Source organism: Ciconia boyciana, chromosome 7, assembly GCF_034638445.1.
Source record: "Ciconia boyciana chromosome 7, ASM3463844v1, whole genome shotgun sequence".
NCBI classification, from domain to species: domain Eukaryota; kingdom Metazoa; phylum Chordata; class Aves; order Ciconiiformes; family Ciconiidae; genus Ciconia; species Ciconia boyciana.
This window is the reverse complement of record NC_132940.1, coordinates 31,600,410-31,619,952: the sequence shown is the minus strand read 5'-3', so window position 1 is coordinate 31,619,952 and position 19,543 is coordinate 31,600,410. Positions and strand designations below refer to the sequence as shown.

Genomic DNA, 19,543 nt, shown 5'->3' with positions numbered 1-19,543 from the left:
GTACACCTTTCACTGACTGCACTGAATAAACAAACACTGTTTTTGTAGCAGGCAAGAGATTCTTGTGGTAAAATAAGATCTCTTCCAAGGAGAGGAAATCTGTTGGTTGAATGAACTAAAGCTGTCAGAAGTGTTCATTAAAGGAACGTTTTGGAGGGCGTTTTTAGCTTTTAAATTTACCTGAACTGCTCTTCTATCTAGCTACCACAGAAAAAAAAATAGACTGTAGATAGTTTGAATTTTAAGTGTTTGCAATTAAAAAGCATTTTATAGAACACTCAGTCAATGAGGTCTGTATGGTATTTGTAACAAACAAATAGTCCTTATATGAAGAATAATTTCAGAATTGTAATCTTAAACATTTGTGTCAGTTAAAATTCTTGGAATTTGGGAATAGAATATGCTGGGACTGATTCCCCACCCATCCCCCACCACCACCAACCCCAATTAAATATTATTGAAACTTATTGTCTTTGATGTCTGACCAAAGATTTAACTACAACCCTTGCAGCCATATATTATCAATGAAGCTTGTATCTACTCCAGAGAACGTGTTTTGAAAACAGAATGCTATTTTCTCTCCTCTGAACCACAAATGAGGTTTTGCATAGCAAATTGGTATCGACTAATTTAACATAACAATAATATTAGATTATTCTTTTAGCTATTAGGATTTCTTATGCTAAATGGGGGCAAAGTCCCTTAAAATCTTGAAGGGACATATGAGGTGACAAATACATTGGTTACAGTTCAGAACAGCATATTTAGTTTTTGTGTAATATCAAATTAAATTAGGTTACCTGTGTGGCAAAGTACAATTATTAAATAATTTTATATACTAAGAGGAAAGCTTTAGTTTTGGAGACTCTGGTACCTAAAGAAAACATTTTGTTGTTTCCAATTTTGGAAGGATCTTTTTTTGATGTGGTATGGTTTATGGCATTTGTTAAAAGTTGGAAAAGTATTTTCTAAGTAATTTCTTAAATTACATATTAATTCCAGGGGAAGTCAGATATCCAGAAGGTAAAAAATTTAATATAGACAATATCAGAGTTGTATACATGTAGGGGAAGGGAAATGTGTATGTCACAAGAGCAGTCCAAGTTTGGGGTGGCAGGAAGCATACACTTAGAGCTGATTTCTAATCTTGGGTTTACTATGTCAGCAGAAAGCTGTGTTGGAGGAAAACTTAAAATATTCAGAGACTCGGTCCTTCTCTACATTAGTACATGTGAACACTTGTTCAGACCTCATCACTCCTAATTGGAGCAGGGGAGGGGTCTCCAAGTGTCAAGTCCTGATTTTAATATCAGGACTTTTTGTTTTGTCAATAAGTTCAAAGTATGAAGAAATATTTTTGTTTAATTAGGATGTTTGAATATGGAGGTAGAAAGTTAAAAAAAAAAGTACTGAGCAATTTGATTGTCTTGAGTTTATCAGTCACTTCATACAATTATTTTTCTTATGTTAGGAACATTTTGCGTAGGTGTTTTACAGAAGGTAGGATATGCAGATCTTAAGGAATTCTCTACACCACTAAGAAATTTTGTATTTTATGTTTAATTCACCAGTTCATTTTGAAATAATTATTTGTTGCAAAAATCTCTCTCTACTGGGAAAGCTAGAATGTCTTCGATTTTTTTTTAGTAGCTTCTTGGAGTAAATCTTAAACAGTAATGTGAAGTCAGATTTCCATTGAAAGTAATACCAACATTTTTAAATAAATTGTTAAATAACTAATCAATTTTCACATTAAAGCAAGACAATGTCATTTCACATATTTACATTTAAGAGTTGAGCTAACCTGAAAAAGCATAAGCTTTTTAAGTGAAAAAGCTTATATCTTGTCATATCTGGAATTTTTCACCAGCTTTAATGACTGTTTACATAAAGTATGTTGGACTTGAACAAAGATAAATATGCTTTGCAAGCACAAACATCTGCTTTTCTGAATGTGTGTTTAAAAAACCACTGTCTGTCACATTAGAAAAGGTTTCTGAAAAAAGGAGGAGGGAACACAACAGGGGAAAAAAAAGGACAGGAAAACTGTAGACCTGCTTTTTGCAGGGGAAGATTGTGCAAAATAATGATTAAAAAGTAATATTTTATTTTTCTGGAACTCAAGCACTGAGAAGTTTATATGTGATCACTCAAGCACTGTGGGATTTTCCTCCTCAGTCTATAGGTCTGATCATCATTTGAACTGCTTTCAAGGAGTAGGAACCTCCCCGGTACTCAGCCCAAAATATTCCATCCTGATACTTGCTCCTGTAGTGGCCTCCTCTGTACCACACCCCGTTAAGGTTAGAATGGGCACACGCGTTGTACCACCAGCCGCCTTTGTGAAAGTGAGCACAGTTTCCTGTGGAACAGACAGAAATAGGTGAACTTCAACATTAAAGAGGAGAAATGGAGATTAGCAAGTGCTTTCATATTCTTGCTTATTCTTAGAGGGAACTTTGAAGTACTTCATACCCTGTCGTGGTCGTATCAATTGCTGCTTCTACCTAAATTATAAATTCTGTTGTAACAGCAACCATTGCCTGAAGGGGTGATGATTTAACATGGCATTTAATGTGGCAGCTGAAAACTGAGGAGATCAACTCTTCTCAGACTACCAGCAGTGCTTGTCCGTGAGCTAACATTCAAGGAACTCGGATTATGTACTGTTTAGAAATACTTCAATGGAAGCAATGTGAGTTGAAACAGTCCCGAGCAGCACGCGGGGCCACAGTTCCACAAAGAGTTGCTCGTAACTTGTGTATTTACTGTTACAGGCTTGTTTAAGAGTTTGCAAGATTTGTCCAGCTTTATAGTTATTGACAGCTGAGAAAAAGCAGTTGAAGTATTACACTCCCCAACCTTTCTTTTACTGCAAGGCTTTAAGGGGAAAGCTGGAGGAAGAGCATGGAAATGAACAAAAAAGTGTCCTTTAAGGAGAATGAAACAAAGTGATCTGCCTGTTTCTCAAGTATTGGTACACAACTAAGCCTGTGCACAGTTGTAGTTCCTTTCATGCTGTTCAGAGGCTTTAGTTCATGTTGATTATTGTTATGTAGCCACAGCACTACTCTGAGATATCACCTGGACAGGTGTTCTGACTGCAGAGTGTCACATGCAAGTGATAAGGATGTCATTGAGCTAAATATAAAGCTTGCTCAAGAGTGCCTGCAATGAGGGTAATAGAATTTGAAGTTCTGAATGGTGCAGGGCCTTGAAGGGGGCCCTGTCAACGTGATTTTTATCATTATTGATTTGAAGCATCTTTTAATAGAGTTGTTTTATCAGAATTTACATACTTTTTTGTACTATATTCCTGTTTTTTAAAGGTGGTATCACTAATGGAATCTACTGTATTAACTTTTCACATACCTACTAGTTTCCTTACCTGAATACATATCCCTGTCTCTGTCCAGTGTTGTGAATTGCTTTCCATTATGCCATATCATAGAATCGCCTGCGTTTCCTTGGTACGTTCCTAAGCGTAGCCTGTAGAATTCGCTTTCAGGCTCCAGGCGGAAACTGCTGTATTCTGCATAGACTTTCTTATTGCTCCAGTCCTCTAACTCAATCAGTAGTCTGTAATTATCCTGATTGGTAAGCATGTAAATATTTTCTAGTCCCAGCCAGTACTCTCCATCAATGTTTCCAAATCCTTTCTGTACAAAAGAAGATCAGAAGGGGATGTTAGCTTCATTTTTCTTGTTTGTCAAAACGCTCATCAGCAGGAGTATTACAAACCAGTGGAACTTGGGTACTGAAAGCCTTTAAGCTTCTGAAAGACTGCTCAACCCATGTATTTAAATGTTTTATTTCGCTGCACTTGGCCATTTACTCAGTTGGACTGCTCTCCGCATGAGGTACTACCAGAATCAGTAAAGGTGGTAAAACTGTTTTCTGTGATGTTTTCTTCTTTTTAAGATAAAGGGAGAGAGAATAGGGAAATGGAAACAATATATTTCTTGACAAAGCTAAGGGGATCTGTAAGACTGTATGAATAATGAAATTTAAGGGGGTATATTTCCAGGTTGGAAAAGGTATTTATGGATCAACAGTCTCAGTGTTCAAGGTAAATAACTTTGTTGCCTTTTTAATGCAACTAGTGTTATTTTTTTACTGTAAACTTAATCACATAATTCATCTGTGCTCTTTACTAGATTTATTAGAAATGAAATATAAAGACATCTTCCCTTTCAAATCACAGACTACCAGTACGGTAGCTGCGAGGTGATATTTCATATCTGCTGTCTCCTGCCCCTGAGTAAACCAGTGTTGTTAATGTTTGGTGTTGCAGCTAAGGTAAGTATGTCGTCCACCGTAGCTATCTGTTACACTTTCTAGTTTCTGAGATCTTCCTACCCCCTTCTCAGTCCATTGATTATGTAGGACCTTCAGCTGATTTCCTGCTTCAAATCACTTTCTGGGGAAGTTTCTCTCTCTCCAGTAGATAAACAGTCTAGGCTCCTAACTCAGGCTGCAGTTTCACAAGTGGATAAAGTTGATCTAGCATCATGCTGCTGCCAAAAATGGTAGCGGTGCTTTTCTCCTGGCTCATGGCCACATTAGCAATACTTCCCTTGTGTCAACATTGTAGCTGTGCAGCCACACAGAGATCAGGAAAGAAGTAGAAATGTGGGCATGGGAGACACCTCTGTTGTCGGTGGTGCAGCCTTTAGTTTAAAGCCAGTCACAGAGGTGCATCTTCAAGTACTTGCAGTTAGGTAATAAGAATACTATCTGCAGCCACTGCAATTTCATGAGAAATCTCTCGGGGGCAAAGTCTTGCCCAAGATTGAGCCATTATTAAACACCATTTATATACTCTTCTATATTTTCTTTGTTATGTTCAAAATGTTTATGGTTACTATATAAGACACTCCGTAACTACCTTATGACATATTAAAAAACAAACAAAACCCAACAAAAGACCCAAAACCAAAAACCCAAACCAAAAAAACACCCAGTTTTCTGAGAAGTAAAGACTTTGAATAATGGTTACTAAGGGATTTTTAACATTTGAATGATTAAATTCCAAGAATGCAAAAAGTTAAAATCCTCATAGTAATCTTTTGTAATTTCCTTTGTATATATGGTGGTATTTTTAGATTACTAATCCAGTTAAATGTGGCTCAGTTATCTATTCAGATACAATGTACATGGCAATTGTAGAACTGTGTCCTATATGTATGAAGTCAGCACATGATTATTATTTAAAAAACCCAACGAATGGATTATCTAATTTCCTGTCTAGTGTATAATTACTCCAAAGCAGCATGGGTCATCCTACATATTATGCCTGCTAGTGCATAATATCACAATAACACACCAGAATGTGCTTTTCTTCACCAGCCCTACCTCCTCAGATTTCTAACCTAATTTTAAAGGTAGAAATTATTTCCTTTAATTCATTATTAGGAATGTTTTTAAGTTGAGGCCCTGATCCTGCAAATCTATTAATGTGCTTAAATGAATAATTCCACTGGCTGAGATTGCTTATTCATAAGGGAGACAATTAAGCTTTTCAAGTACTTACTTTAGTTCTCAGTGTGTTAATAGAAATCATGTGTTTAGTTAGCTCTTTGTAATAAATGACTTCCCAGTCACTGTCTAGAATAACATGTGTCTCCCCATTTGTTGTGTTATGCATTACAATTGCAGGCTATTTCAGACAATAAGTTAGTTCATACAAAGTTAAGTAATGCATTGAGTGAAATAGGACATTCCCACTGAAATATGTTTGCCTCTGAGGGATTACCATTCTTTTCAATTATTTTTGTTTGTAAAATTTATTTCACTGTCTAACTTCAGCAGCTATCTGTTTCCAGTTGCTCAGTGTTTATCATTCAGTACAACCGTTTGCAATGAAGAATTGCATTGGAAATGTTCGCACCATCTTGATTGCGACAGATAATGTCACTGCTGCACTGAAATGAAGCAGCTGATTTTCTGCATTCCAGAATTTACCTTGTAACTGTCCCAGTTCCTGAAAAAGTTGACAGATCCATCTGTCCTCTTCTGAATAACTGCCCATCCTCCAGGGTCCAGGCTGTTCTCACACCATAGTTGCATTGGCTCATTACTGTTTTCAGGTTTGATCATATAAATCCCGCTGTTGGAATGTCCAGCTTCCTTGGCTTGTTGGCAGTCTTTGAATGGACCTTTTTGAAAAGAAATACTGTAAGCATTTAAGCTTGGCTATGCAGTGCACGTTGTTCAAGAATGTTTTGTAATGGTAATGGAAAGTCAGTAATTCAATTAAGGTAAAACTACCATGGAAAACAGTGTAAAAAGTTACTGTCTTAGATTAATTGTATCTATATAAATAAATGTCTATCCTATATATATTTTTTCAACAAAAACTTCATTTTGTTAAACAGATAATAGACTTTGATTACCAACGCCCAATTTTTAACTTTGCTTGCTGTGTCAAAGATTTATACTCTGACTCTTGATATTCAAGAATTGCATTATGATTTTCGTTAACTATTTTCTCCTGTACCTCTTTTACAAGAGGTAGATGTCAATTTACTTCATTGTCCTAGTGCACCCAGTTGAAAATGGTGGAGGTTTAAAACAAAACAAAACAAACCCAAGATACCCAAACAACCTCCCCACACACCTGAATACATAAATAGTTTGAGAGCTGCTGTAAGAAGTATTTACTGCTAAAGCCTACAGACACAGAATTTAGTGAAAGAGTATTCTTATACTGCTTAACTTTTTTGCCTTTATGTACTTACCCAGTTCTAGGATCAGCCTGTTAACTGTGGATAGGAATCTTTTTAGGTTTAATGTGTCATCCTGGTGTGATACATGTGGATGGATATGGATGAAGAAAATATGCAAGCAGTGGAGAGGGACTTTTGAGCATCTAAAAGGGCTCATGTACTTGTTTTCAGGGCTGTGATTCTACAAAAATGCTGTTCCTGTTGACAGTGCTGCTTGAAAGCTCTATTTTAGACCATGTGAATAGTGGTTTTACAAATACTACTTGCAGAAGAGCATCTAGTTATTCTGTAAGAAGCATGCAGCTTATATTTCTCTGAAAACTTTTCCTAGTTTGCCTTTCGATTTTTGGTAATATTTTTATCTTCTACTTTTAAGACAAGGATTTGTGTTCATGTATCATTACTTCAGTTGATTTAAAGAGAGACTGGTTATTTATTAATGAAAAGCAGGATATGCTCTGATGGCTAGTTAGTGGTGGATGCCCTAAATGTATTTGAAAACTCATACTCCGTAAATCTGAAAATAAATTACCTACAGCTATCCTCTCATTTTAGAAGGCTCATTTTCTCAAATCTGCTTGGAAGTTCAGAGAAAACTCATCAGTCACAGGAGAAGCTAATGTGCAAAGAAGCATAAAAGACAGTTGTTGAGGTTATTCTTTAATCAACAGTAGAGGTCGAGTGAAAGAGACCTTTGTTGCAGATTAAGGTTGTGTGACAAAAGCAAATTGAAAGTCGCTCTTTTTTTAGATCTTAAAGTAGTAGTTGCCAGTTGGATAAGTGTGTAATTAGCAAGAAATCCATAAAGCATTTCATATTAATTAGAGTGCAGAAAGCTTGTGTATCTAATGAAGGTGACTACTTGGAGCTTCTGGCTGTGACAGCACTACCAAGGATGCTACAGACATTGAGCCATCGTTGTAAGTGCTGCTGCATACTCTACTGTCAGTGTTTGATGATGTTTTTGTCGTTCTTGCAGTGCGTGCAGTAGTAGCTTAAGAAAGAAATACTGTAGCTTTGGTATATGAGTGCTTTTTCTCTTGTTCACAATTAAAATTTCCACGTAGATTGTGCACATTGCAAAGTTTGTCCAGTGGATAGATAATTTCCTGGACTAAGTTGGATCTCATTTCCTTTCCGTGAACTGACTGAAGTAAATTTGGGCTCTGTATAACTGAACAGGGAGGTTAGTTTAGAAGTCTAGAAGTATTATTGTAAAGCAATTATTGCATTAGAAAAAGAGTAAACAGACAAGTAGTATTATTTGTAATGTTAGTTGAATATTAAGAATAGCTCAGATCTGCTGTGTATTATTTCACGTGATTTCTACTGGAGGAGGACCTGAGGACTCATTTTTCCATAAGAGGCCCAAGCAGATGTTTGGAGTGATTTTAAGTAGCTTTTAAGGCAGACAGAATTGTGCTAGTCTCTTTATATAATACACTTTGAACACTTCTGAAATTCAGCTGGCATTAAGGTCACAGGGTGCAACTTGTCTGCTCTGATGCTCAGATTTGTCTATGTGCTTATCATAAGTTAATGTTGTAGTAAAAGTAACAGACTTCTACTTTTAGTGTAAGGAAATCCAACAAATCCCATAACTTTTGGTGTATAGCCTTGAATCTTTTTTGAGAAGTAAATTCTTTATTATATGTAATTATTTTAAGTTCACACATAAGAACTGATCCATTTCTTGTTTAGCAGAAATGCTGATATTTGTGAAACAGTGTTAAGACTCTCCACAGTGCTAGTGTGAGTGGAGGCTCTCTGGCTAATGAAAAAAACATAATCTGTTTAAAATTTTGTTATCTATGTAAGGAATAAATATCTCATGCATATCTAGTCTTTTGTAACAGTCTGTGTACACTAAGTTGCTGAGTCAATTAGTTATAAGTTAGAAATACTCTGAGAATATGATCTGTTAAATATTTCACTTCTAAAATTGTTTGACATATGATTTAATACAGATCATATTCTATTCTAAATTAGATCTAGTAGAGAAGGAAAGTGATGAAATATCTTAAGTTGGAAGCTTAATAAAACGATGGCTGAATCCTATTTTAAGATGCCAAATGTTATATTGAGCGGGTGATATAGAAGCTGTGCTTGTGTGAGCTTCATATAGAGGATTTTTTGGGCAATAGTAGAGGGAAATTCCAAAATAAAATTGGGCTTTTGTTTTTTTTTTTTAAAGTTACATTGTTAACTGAGAGGTATTAGCAGCAGAGTGGGTTGTCTGTGTAATTTTCAAGTAGTCTTTCTACTTGAAGTTACTTTTTGCAACATAGTGGCAGTAAAATTTGGGGACACTGGTTATTATGCCAAGGATTAAGATAATTGTGAAAACTATAATTCACAGGAACATTATTCCTCCTCAATTTTTATAGCAATTTGAATGCAAACTAACCAAAATACTCTTCAGAAAATAAGATCTCATCCTTCTGTTCCCCATATATTTTGAATTTTACTCTCCACCCACAGTATTAAGATGCACATTAACCCTTCTGTAAACTTTTGCGGCATGCAAGTATTTGTTAGGTACAACTTCTTCAGATACAGTAGGAGAAAGCTCTTACTTGTTTGTCCAGTTGTTTATTCTGTCATAACCAAATCTTTGACGGGCCTATTTCTAAATGGGACTCTTTGGTTTTCATTGGTCTTTTTTGGCATCTTTATACATTACAAATAGTCATCATCTTTTAACTGGAAAGTTCATTTTTCTATGTCACAGAAAATTTTGGGTTTGTGCACCATTAAATATGCTTACCTTAATTTAAAAAATCAGAGATAATAACTGGGCATTGTGTTGCAATTTAGAAGTTTTGTTTTTGATGATTGATGCTCTATTAGCTCTAGATTCTCAACCCTCATTTTCCCAAGGCACTGCAAGAAACACTTAAACTTGAAACTCAAGACTCTAGTATTAAATAAAGGAAGTTTGAATAATGTTAAAATAAATTTCCTAAGATTTCTTTGTGTTCCCTTGCAAAAATGGTTTCAAACTCTTGACTTTTATGGGTAAAGGGGTTAGTGAAAACCATGGTAGATAATTTAGAGGAAAATATTTAGTGCTGTTGCTTCATTTTGTATGTACAGCAGGCATATATTGAGAGAGAAAAAGGTGCATTTATAACAAAAGCTTGAAGCATGGGTTTTCTGGGAAACAGGAACTCGCCTTTTTTTAGAATTATACTTTTGCTGTCTGACCAGACATTAATGTAATGCTTTTATATTGGCTGTTTCCTTTGTGTCAGGATGTGCGATTTAAATTCTCATGACATCTGGCATTTTACTTGGGCTTGTGCCTGAATTTTCTGCAGACCCTGAATAAAAATAGTTGTTCTTTACATCACCAGCTAGTTGTTTGTAATGCTGTGGAACAGTTACAAATAAATGTTTGTCGTCGTCTTAGGAACCAAGTTGAACTTCCAGCTGTGACTAAAGGCAATTTGAAAGAAGAAAAAAACAACAACAACAAAAACAACAACAAAAAAAACCCAAAAACAACCACCCAAACACAAAAAAAAATCCCAACCAAACCCTTTTGCTGTGCAAACTAACAGAAGCCAAGAGCAAGCGCTTGAATGGATGTCTGAGAAAAACTTGTTTTTCTGAATTCTTAATTTGTTTATCACAATTCTGTCAAAATTTTAATAAAGTGAGAATCATGATAGAATTCAGGGCAGCTCAGAGGTAGTTAATTTTCTTGTCATTAGTTTTGTTGCTAGTGATAAATGAATTTATGTAATGACCTGAAGAATGTGACACATGAAGATGTGATACAGTCTCCTGAATATATTTTCATAATATTTGTGGTATTAGTTTAACTTGCCATTCCCTGCTGACATCAAATTACTGGGAAGGTAGTTACTCATTTTAAATTTTCAAAGCTGAGTGCATCTAATTGGATCCAGCCTTGATTCAATTATCCTTTCAAACTTATCTTACTCTCTTGAATACTTCAACCAAACACTTTGAGACTTATTGCACGACTGTGTTGGTGGATTTAGATGTTCATTTTAAAGCAGCTCAGAATAAAAGGAGTAAAAATCTTCTAGCAGGATTAACTTCTGGCAAATGCATATGTGTAAGTATAAAGGACAACTACTTAAAATTACTTCATTTATTTAAGATTCATTAGCTCCTCTTATTCACCATTGCTGGTTACCGTAACATGTAGCTAGTAGGCATCTTCAACGAAACAGGGCCAAATACTAGAAAGTATATGCTAATAATGAATTTTCACTCCCATAACTCAAACCCAGCTGGAGACAGAAACCCCAGTACTTTGACTCAAAGGCGTAAATTCTTCAGATTGAATTCCTGAGTATGAGCTAATTAAAAAAATTCATTTTATGCAGCTATAGCTTAAGAACTAGATTATTTGGCAAACTAAAGCTTTCCTGGGAGATGGGATGGGGAGGTCAGAATCGGGAGCAAGGCCTAGCTGTACCAGATACTTTAAATTCTTCATTGTATTTCTATAGCCAGGACAGCTTCCCTCTGAAATAGAGAAATCTCAGGTTAGATAAATAGTGATAGGTAACTCACCCTCATTGATTAAAGCCAGTGGTGGTACTCTGAAAGGACTCTTTGTAGGAGAAGTCGCTGGATCAGGTGGTGGCCTTACATCTCTGTCTCTGGGGTAACCTGGGTCTCGCTGTATCTCGTTACCTCCCAGAAGAATGGGAGTGTATGGCTGGCTGTTAGGAATGTGCTGTGGCACAACTTGAACGAGAGGTGGAGACCCATGGGTGTCCTGTCGTGAGAAGATTCTCAAGCACTGCTCTTCCAGCAGCGAGATAGTCACAGACTGATTATTTACAAGATCAGTTAGTGCTGCATATTTTACTTCAAGCTCCTTGTATTTTGTTGCCATCTTCAACATTTCTGTTGTAACATTAAGGACTTTGTTTTCCAGTTGGGAAAGCTCAAGTGAGTTATCACGCTTTCGAATTATCTCATGCAAGAGTTGCATATAGAGTTGGGTGACCCGAGAGTTCATGTTACGGCTTTCTTTCCTCAGTAATTTTACTTCATTCACAATGTTTCCATCCACGTCCACTACCAATTGCAAAATGTCAATCTCCCGCTTTTGCTTGGACAGGACATCCTTCAAGTTCTCTATGTCCATTCTTGTGACTTCATCTTTTCTGTTACCAGTACCTGGTCCATTAGTATTTACGCAAATTGGCCCTGTGATTTTTTGTTCTGGGACCAAGAATGTGTAACCACACTTCTTCCCTTCCTCTCCACCATCTGCTGAACGAGGGTGCCTCCGTTGGGATGTTTTATTAGGCGTAGATTGTTCTGTACAGCGCCCGATAGACAACAGTAGGAACAATAGTACACCCAAAGTCCATTTAAATATCTTCATTTTGAAGCAAGTATGTTGACTGTCAGACTACTGAACAGATAGAAGATAATTAAATTAGAACCATAACTTAAACTACCTAAAATGATGGGTTTGCCATGCTACTTGGATGCCTTTTGAGATGAACATTTAAAATTGTTGTCACACTGTTTTTGTATCTTTGAGAACATTTTTATCCAAATAACACTGAAGTATCAGGTGTGTTATTAATATAAATACCATACTGAAGTGTTTCATTCACCTTTTAAAGAAAATAATACATTTCTTTTAACTTTGTGTAAAGAATTAAAATGCAGTGATAAAGATCCAATAATGTTTTTAGAGACACCTAATAATGTTTTTAGAGACAATGTTTTTTAAGCATGTGACATGATAAGCAAAGGTAGCACTTAAATCAGGTGGGAAAAAAACCTCATTTTTCATGTTTTATTTGCCTTGTCAAGCAGATCACTCTTCCTTTTTATCTCAGCTGCTGTTCTGGTTTTCCTTTCCAGACTACTGTTAGTGGTTGTACAAGGCCTTATACAGCAGCCTTTGTATAGTTAAGAAGAAAAATGAAGTAAAACTGGAGAAAGTTAATAATTTTCATGCTGTTCCTGCCAAGTTCAAGTTTAAGTGTATTTGGTAATCCTGAAACAGTCACCCTGAAGGAGAAGCAGACCAGTGCTGCTTCCTTTACATTCACATTTACAAATGATAAGGTGACTTTTGTGGCAGGTCACTTATCCCAGTTCTGTTACTGGCGTTAATATTATTGGTGCAAATGATGTCTGCTCAACCTCAGAGTAAACGTATCAAGTCTTTATTTTTTGGCTTCACTAAGAGCAGTGGTTACAAACCTCAAACCATGGTGTACATGCAGTCAGGAATTGTATCAACGAGTCTTGATCAAATGTTCCTCTGTTGCCTAAAAAATAATTTTTTGTTTGGCTGACACTTGTATTGCAAGCCCTGCTTCTGGGAGGGGAAGAAAACACTTGCTTTTTAACACATACTGAAAATCATTTCTTACCCTACATAAATGGAAGGAATACATAGAAGTTTGTTTATATTTCAAAACTTATTTCTGTATGTTTCACTGTTAGTATGTAGTAATAAGTATTTTGGTGTCCACTAGTAAATACTTTTTTTTTTCTCAGAAACAGAACTTGGTTAAAAGTTTCGTTAATATTTTTCTGCTGAAGGTGTAACTTTGGGTTTGTTTTTTTTAAAAAAAAAAAAAGTAGGAAAAAGTATCACTTTTCTCCAGACCTAATTGTATATTTTTCTTCGGTAATTTCAGACATTTAAAATATTAATCACTTGAACAATGCAGTTGGAAGTTCGTTAGGTTAAATTTTCACATAAATCGTGGTAAACACATGGGAAACAGGTCTGTGTGTGGTTTCTAACTTGTTAAGGATGAGCTGAACTAATTGTCTGAAGCTTGAAACCTCTTCACATCTCCTAAATTATTTTTCAATACTTTATATTCAGTGTTTGCAGATGCAGGGAAAGTGACTTCATGGCACATGGTTAAGGATGAAGCCATAGTACGAGTCCAGTATTTTACTATTTTCACAGTATATAATAGTTACTTCATAGTCCAAAAAGGTGAATAACCCTTTAGTTCTTGGTAGTTTTTAAAGACCCTATACAGTTACTTAAATAATAAATGGCTGGGGGTTTTCCCCACAGCAGCATATTTTTCCCCTGAAATACATTAAAACTTAAATGAATCTTTTAAAACCAAACATTTTGCAATGCAGCCCACTTTCTGACCATGTATTGTGCTGTAGTCTGCTTTCCACATTTCTTACAATATTGTATTTGTTCATTTTGAACATTTATGCTTATGTGTTAAAGTTAGGAGTTCTGTGTCTATGTATGTGCTGTCACACCATAAAATGAATTAAATGATCTAATACAGTGTAACAAAATGCAACAGCTGCATAAGATTATGCCCTGGAACTTTGAAATAATTCAAATGTCTTATATTAAACTGAGACATTCAGATAAGCATGGATCAGTTCCTTCTGAGAATCTACCTGGTAGGGAACATATGTGCTTCCATGGATATTTTGATGTTGAAAAAATTAAACATCTTACAATGTTGCTTGGCATGTTTGAGCAGCTTAATGCCTAACTTGTTATACAAGAATAGGTTCTGAGTAAGATACTCACCTGGAGCTTTAATCAGCTTAGAAGGAAATGCAAATACTGTTTCAGAAATTTCCTGATGTTCTGGGCAAGCAGCTTAAAAAAATATAAATTGTTTATCCAAAATATCACATAATGGTGGCCTAATATGTAAGACCTAAAAATGACAAATACTAGAGTTGGGAAATCATTTTAGGGTTTTTTTTAATCAGACACATAATGTCACAGATTCCCAGGTTTAGATGTCTAGGTGGTACCATAACCGCTATGAGATAAAGCGGTTGAGGCTCAGGGATCAGTTTAGACAGAACCACAGTCTTAAACCCTTCCTGCAAGTCTAGAGTTGCTTGTAGTGAGTGGGGCTGCTGATATACCTGAATGTAGACCTTGGAAAATAAGTGAGGAAGATGGTGATTACAGATACTATTGCTTTAAAATACGTTATTTAACCCTTTAGGAACTGTCGTGGTTTTTAAAATTAGAATATACTGTCACTTCATTTGGTTGTGTTGTGTTTCTGTGTCACCCAGTTTTGGGTCTCAGATTTCTGTAGAAGTGGTGTTACGTATGTTCTGGCATTGCTTCTGCAGGAGAAAATGTGCAACTATTCATAGCAACACAAACTTCATCACCATCTTGTCAGAAATACTCAGAGCTGTGGATAGGGCTTCAATACCATTTTACATTTAATGCTATTCCTTTTCTTCTGGTTTCTTTCTCTTTCCAGACTGATTGCCATGAAAAAAAAAAACTTGTTTCCAAAATTAGTCTTTGATTTATTACTTTTAAAAGTGTTTAAAGGAGCAAAATTCCAATTTAAAAGAGCAAATAAACCAGTAACTAGTATTTTTAACTTTCACTGAGCAACTCCTATAACATGGGCTGTGTTACCCAAAAAAATATTGTATCACTTACAAATATTAGAGTTGCAGGGATGAGGAAGTGTGGAAGCTAGTATATATTTGGCTTTTTTTAACTTTCTACACAGCAAACTATTTGTTCTTTGTTGTACTGCTGTGACTCTCACGTTCAGCAGGATGTAGAATTTGGAGACCCACAAAACAAATTAGAATCTGTTCTTTCAGAGCTGACGAAGACTGCTTCTCCCTGGGCAGTGTAGGTTGTTATGACTGAATGTAAAGGAAGTGTTGCAGGTAAATGTGAATATAAGATTCCCTTTGTATGGAAAGTGCAGTATCAGTACATATCTTTATTCAGAATATTTATTAAAAGACTATGGTCAAATTAGAAATATCAATGGTGCCCTCTCTTATAAACATCCATTTTTATAAACATGTAAAACAGGAAAAGAAACAGACAGGGGTTTTTTTGAGAAAGTAAATGATAATACTGAGAATAAAGATCCTCTGAACATGATACCAGTTAATCTGAAGGCTCTGTTATTGATGTTACGCATACTTAATTTTCTGTTAAGCTTTGTCTAAGCAGCTAAAATCAATAAAACCATCTATATTCTCTTATCTCAGAATAAGTGCAGATTTTTGTAGGTTATTTTTTTTTAGCTTAAAACTGGATCTGTAACATTAGAAGTAATACTGCTGTGAGGAAAACACTCTTATTATAGGAGAAATGTTCACATGGATTTTTGATGTATCTGTGTACTTCTGTAAGTTACTTTACCCTATAGAAACAAGTGCTTTTCCGGTAAGTCACTCTGCCTTTGCTGAAATAACAGGATTACTTTCAATTGTGTTGACTGGGATCCAGGAATAATACGTTCTTGGTTTTTGTTAGTCAGGTACATGATGTATGGAGTCACAGAATTCTACTTCTCTGAGATTAATGGGAGTCTGATTCCTTTTAGAAAAGGCAATCTAATAATCTTCAGGGGGTTTTGAAGTAGTCACTGAAAATGTGTCACTTCTAAAAATGATAGATTCTTGGAAGTTCTCTGCAGAAGAGATTTATAAATCTTGTCATACTAGATATTCTGAAAACACAGCAAAATATCATAACATTTCCAGATTTTTTTGTGAAGTTTGTTTTTGTGAGGGTTCCTTTACATTTGTTTGCAGCCATTGTGTTTATCTGCACCATTTTAACAGGCAGGTACAATGGAGTGGTGCATTTTGTGTTTGGAAATGTGTTATTTAGGGGGTCCAGAATGCTCTGTAAAACAGATACTGAAGACATGAAGCATCTAGTGATGTTTGCTATAGGAAGTTTTATTTCATTGATTGGTGTATAAATTTTTAAGGACCAGACTAATAGGCCATGTTACTAACAACAAACTAAGCCCAGTAAAACAATAATGAAAACCTGATAAAGCTATGTATATACTGGCAGGAGTTTAAAGATTCAGAATTTCCACTCTTTGAAGTGAATTCCTGTAAAATTTTAAATGGCGTATTTTTCCATCATACATCAGATCATTCTTGTGGCACCAGCATAATATTAGTAGTACATTATTTGTTTAAAATAAGCATTTCAAAATTTGAGCTCTAAAGTTGGAAGACAGCAAAAAAGAGAGAGTTAAAACCTTGCGTATAGCCAGTTTATTGCTTTAAAACTATTGACTCAGCTGTTTTCATTTGTGAAAGATTTAGGAATTGTTCTAAGCAGCTGTAAATCAAAACCTTGGCTAATCATGAATGAATGGAGACTGGTGTCCAAAGCACACAATGTAGGCTTCAAATGGGTTTTTTTGTTGTTGTTTAGATTGTTCTCTTTAATATGTAAAGAAGCACAAAAGGATAGTAAGAAAAAGGGCTCAAGAACTTGGAAAGGATCCATCTTTCTTTTTTGTCAAGACTGCTTCAGACTTTTTTTTTTTCCTCCCATGGCTGCTAAACTTTAATTAAGTTTGCTTTCTGTAACACTTTGTCTCTTCTTTTAGCATCACCCCCTTCATTCCCTCTTAACGTGTCAGACATTTCTGAGAGTTTGTTAATACTAATACATAACTTAAATTCTTTTCCATTGTCCTGTATTATTTACTGTATTTTAATTTCCAAGTCAGCATGAAGAAAGGCAAAAAGTAGAAAATTATGTATTAGCAACTCTTTTTTGGTTTTTATCTGTACTTTCATCTTCTGTTTGTAAACAGCTTTCTTGTTTTAATCCTTGACTTGCAACTGCATCCTTCTCCCTCCCTCCCCCTGAAGAACTGTAACAAACCTTTCTATTTTCCACTTAATATAGTGTTGCCTTGTATGTTGCATTTCATGTTTATGAAATAAATCTTTATTTAGAAACAAAATGCTGCTCAGTTGAGGTGCAATTAACTTCCCCATCATTCCACAAACTGTAAAGGAAGGGATTAGTGCCTGTTGCAGCAATGTCTTTGGATTTTCAGCTGCCCCATTGTTTGTGCTACAAACTTGATTATATTCTGAATCAATGTATGACTTGGGTTTCTTGGTTGGTTGTACAACTTGGACTATTTCTACTGCTCAGAAGTACCATAAATAAAAATTTAGTTGAAACAATATACAATGGTTGCTCCTTACAGATGTGCATTGATTTACTTGGGATTTTTTACAGTGGTTTTATTGAGGTATCCATTTTCTAGTTCTAGTAATGCTAGGTCTATGCTCTGGTGTTGGGTGACATCCAGCTTTCCTGAAGTCGATAGGATTTTTGGCTTTTGCTTTTTGGTAGGATCAGAATTTCCCATTAATATGTTCACAATACTCAAATTACATGCTTAGCAAATGATCTGGTAGTACTAATTTTCTGTAACTGTATATAACAAAATCTACAGAAGATTTACAGCTAAACAACTGAAACTTGTTCATCTTTACAACTGGAATGAGTTAGTGTCTGCTCTAGTGCAGAGTCCTTTTTAATTCTTTCCAAGTTTCCAAAGTCTACCAAATGCCACAAAAGTGAGTTTTATATTTTAGTTGTCAAACTTTTCTCAGGCTCAGAGAGATTTGTCTTTTCACAATTGTATGTGGATGGTAGATGTATGTAGAATTCACAAATAGCTCAAAATTAGACTTGCAAGTAAGAATAACTTTAAAACTTACCAAGAAAAAAAATCTTCCAGCTGCTTTGCTTCTGTGGTAGATGGAAAATCCAGAGGCCAAGTTGCTCTTTCTTCCTATATTACCCGATGTTGTGGATTGTTAATCTGCAGCTGGAGTTGAAAACTGCTTTTGTCTTTCTCTGTTAGATCCAAGCTGTACTGAGGAATTGGATTTCTCCATACGATAACCAAGCTAACTAGTCATTAAAAAAAAAAAAGAAAAAAGTAACATTCCAGTATGTTTTATTCCAGAAGAGAGAAAGAAATGTTTTTTGAAACAGCAGTGTTTTACTCTCACATGCAGAAGTGCACTAAACAGCTACAGCTGACCCAGATTCCATATACATCACTTTCGGACAGTTTTTTTTTTTTTTTTTTAAACAAACACACACTGGACTTAGATGTTCAGCCCACCTATGATGTCACCGTGAACACACTGAGAGCAGAAGAAACTCCTCCTTCGGATTTCCTATCCATACCCTCCAGAAAAGGAGGGGGTAGGGAGGCCGAGAAGTTATGAACAAGGAAAGATTGTTTGCCAGTAGAAGGGAGGGTACCATATGGCAACAGACTGTGCAAGAGTTCAGCAGGCAATTACAAATCAAACATTTTTACTATGCTGCCTAAAGATGCCTTTCAAGTTATTACAGTACTGGGCTTCATTTAGAAGAAAGATTCTTTGAGGCTGATAAAACTCGATTTGTGTTGCTGGGAATAAAAGGGGCAGCCTGGCTGGATACAACAGGAAAAATGAACCATTTATAGTCTAGAAGAATGTTCAACAGAATGTCACATTCAATTCTTGACGTTCACTTAATAAGAAACAGTTCCAGTTGTTAAACGCACGAAGTCTCTGATACATGTGGAAAATGTTAAAACTCTGTGTGTGATGGTTTTGGGTAGGTATCAGAATATTTGATAACATCTGACTGGTGTTAGAAGTAGCAAAAGCCACAGAGATTATGCCTTGTGAGGAATGCAGAATACTGGTTTTGGTTCTGTCAGTAGTCAGCCAGCACTTAAGTTCATTCAGTTTGCTTTCATTGATCTTTTTGGTTTCTTCACAAAGGACATGCCAGTTATATCTGAAAGAGAATTACCCTAGTATGCTTTCAAAATTATTTTAGACTTCATAGAAATGCATTGAATAAGTCTAGAGAACAGCTCTCTACAGGAGAGGTCTTGATTTAGCTAAAAGAAAAAAAAAATCACTGCTTAACTGAGCAAGTCATTCAGAAAGATAATCCTACAAATACTTTGGTTTATAAAATCATGCATAATATTGCAGGTGCCTGTTCATAGTGAATTTCC

At 35.6% G+C, this 19,543-nt stretch overlaps 2 protein-coding genes across 13 annotated transcripts in view; one reads left to right on the top strand and one right to left on the bottom strand.

Annotated features, from left to right (window-relative positions):
* The window catches only part of RALGPS2 (Ral GEF with PH domain and SH3 binding motif 2), a 126,854-nt gene that overhangs the window by 70,135 nt on the left and 37,176 nt on the right, over positions 1–19,543 (top strand). The gene's annotated exons all lie outside the window — the stretch shown is intronic.
* Positions 1,082–18,430, bottom strand: ANGPTL1 (angiopoietin like 1). Its single transcript, XM_072867512.1, has 5 exons — positions 18,234–18,430; positions 11,280–12,135; positions 5,965–6,158; positions 3,389–3,659; positions 1,082–2,362 (listed from the first exon to the last, which is right to left on the bottom strand). The coding sequence occupies exons 2-5, from the start codon at positions 12,103–12,105 to the stop codon at positions 2,175–2,177; spliced, it is 1,479 nt and encodes a 492-aa protein (XP_072723613.1). The 5' UTR covers positions 12,106–12,135; positions 18,234–18,430; the 3' UTR covers positions 1,082–2,174.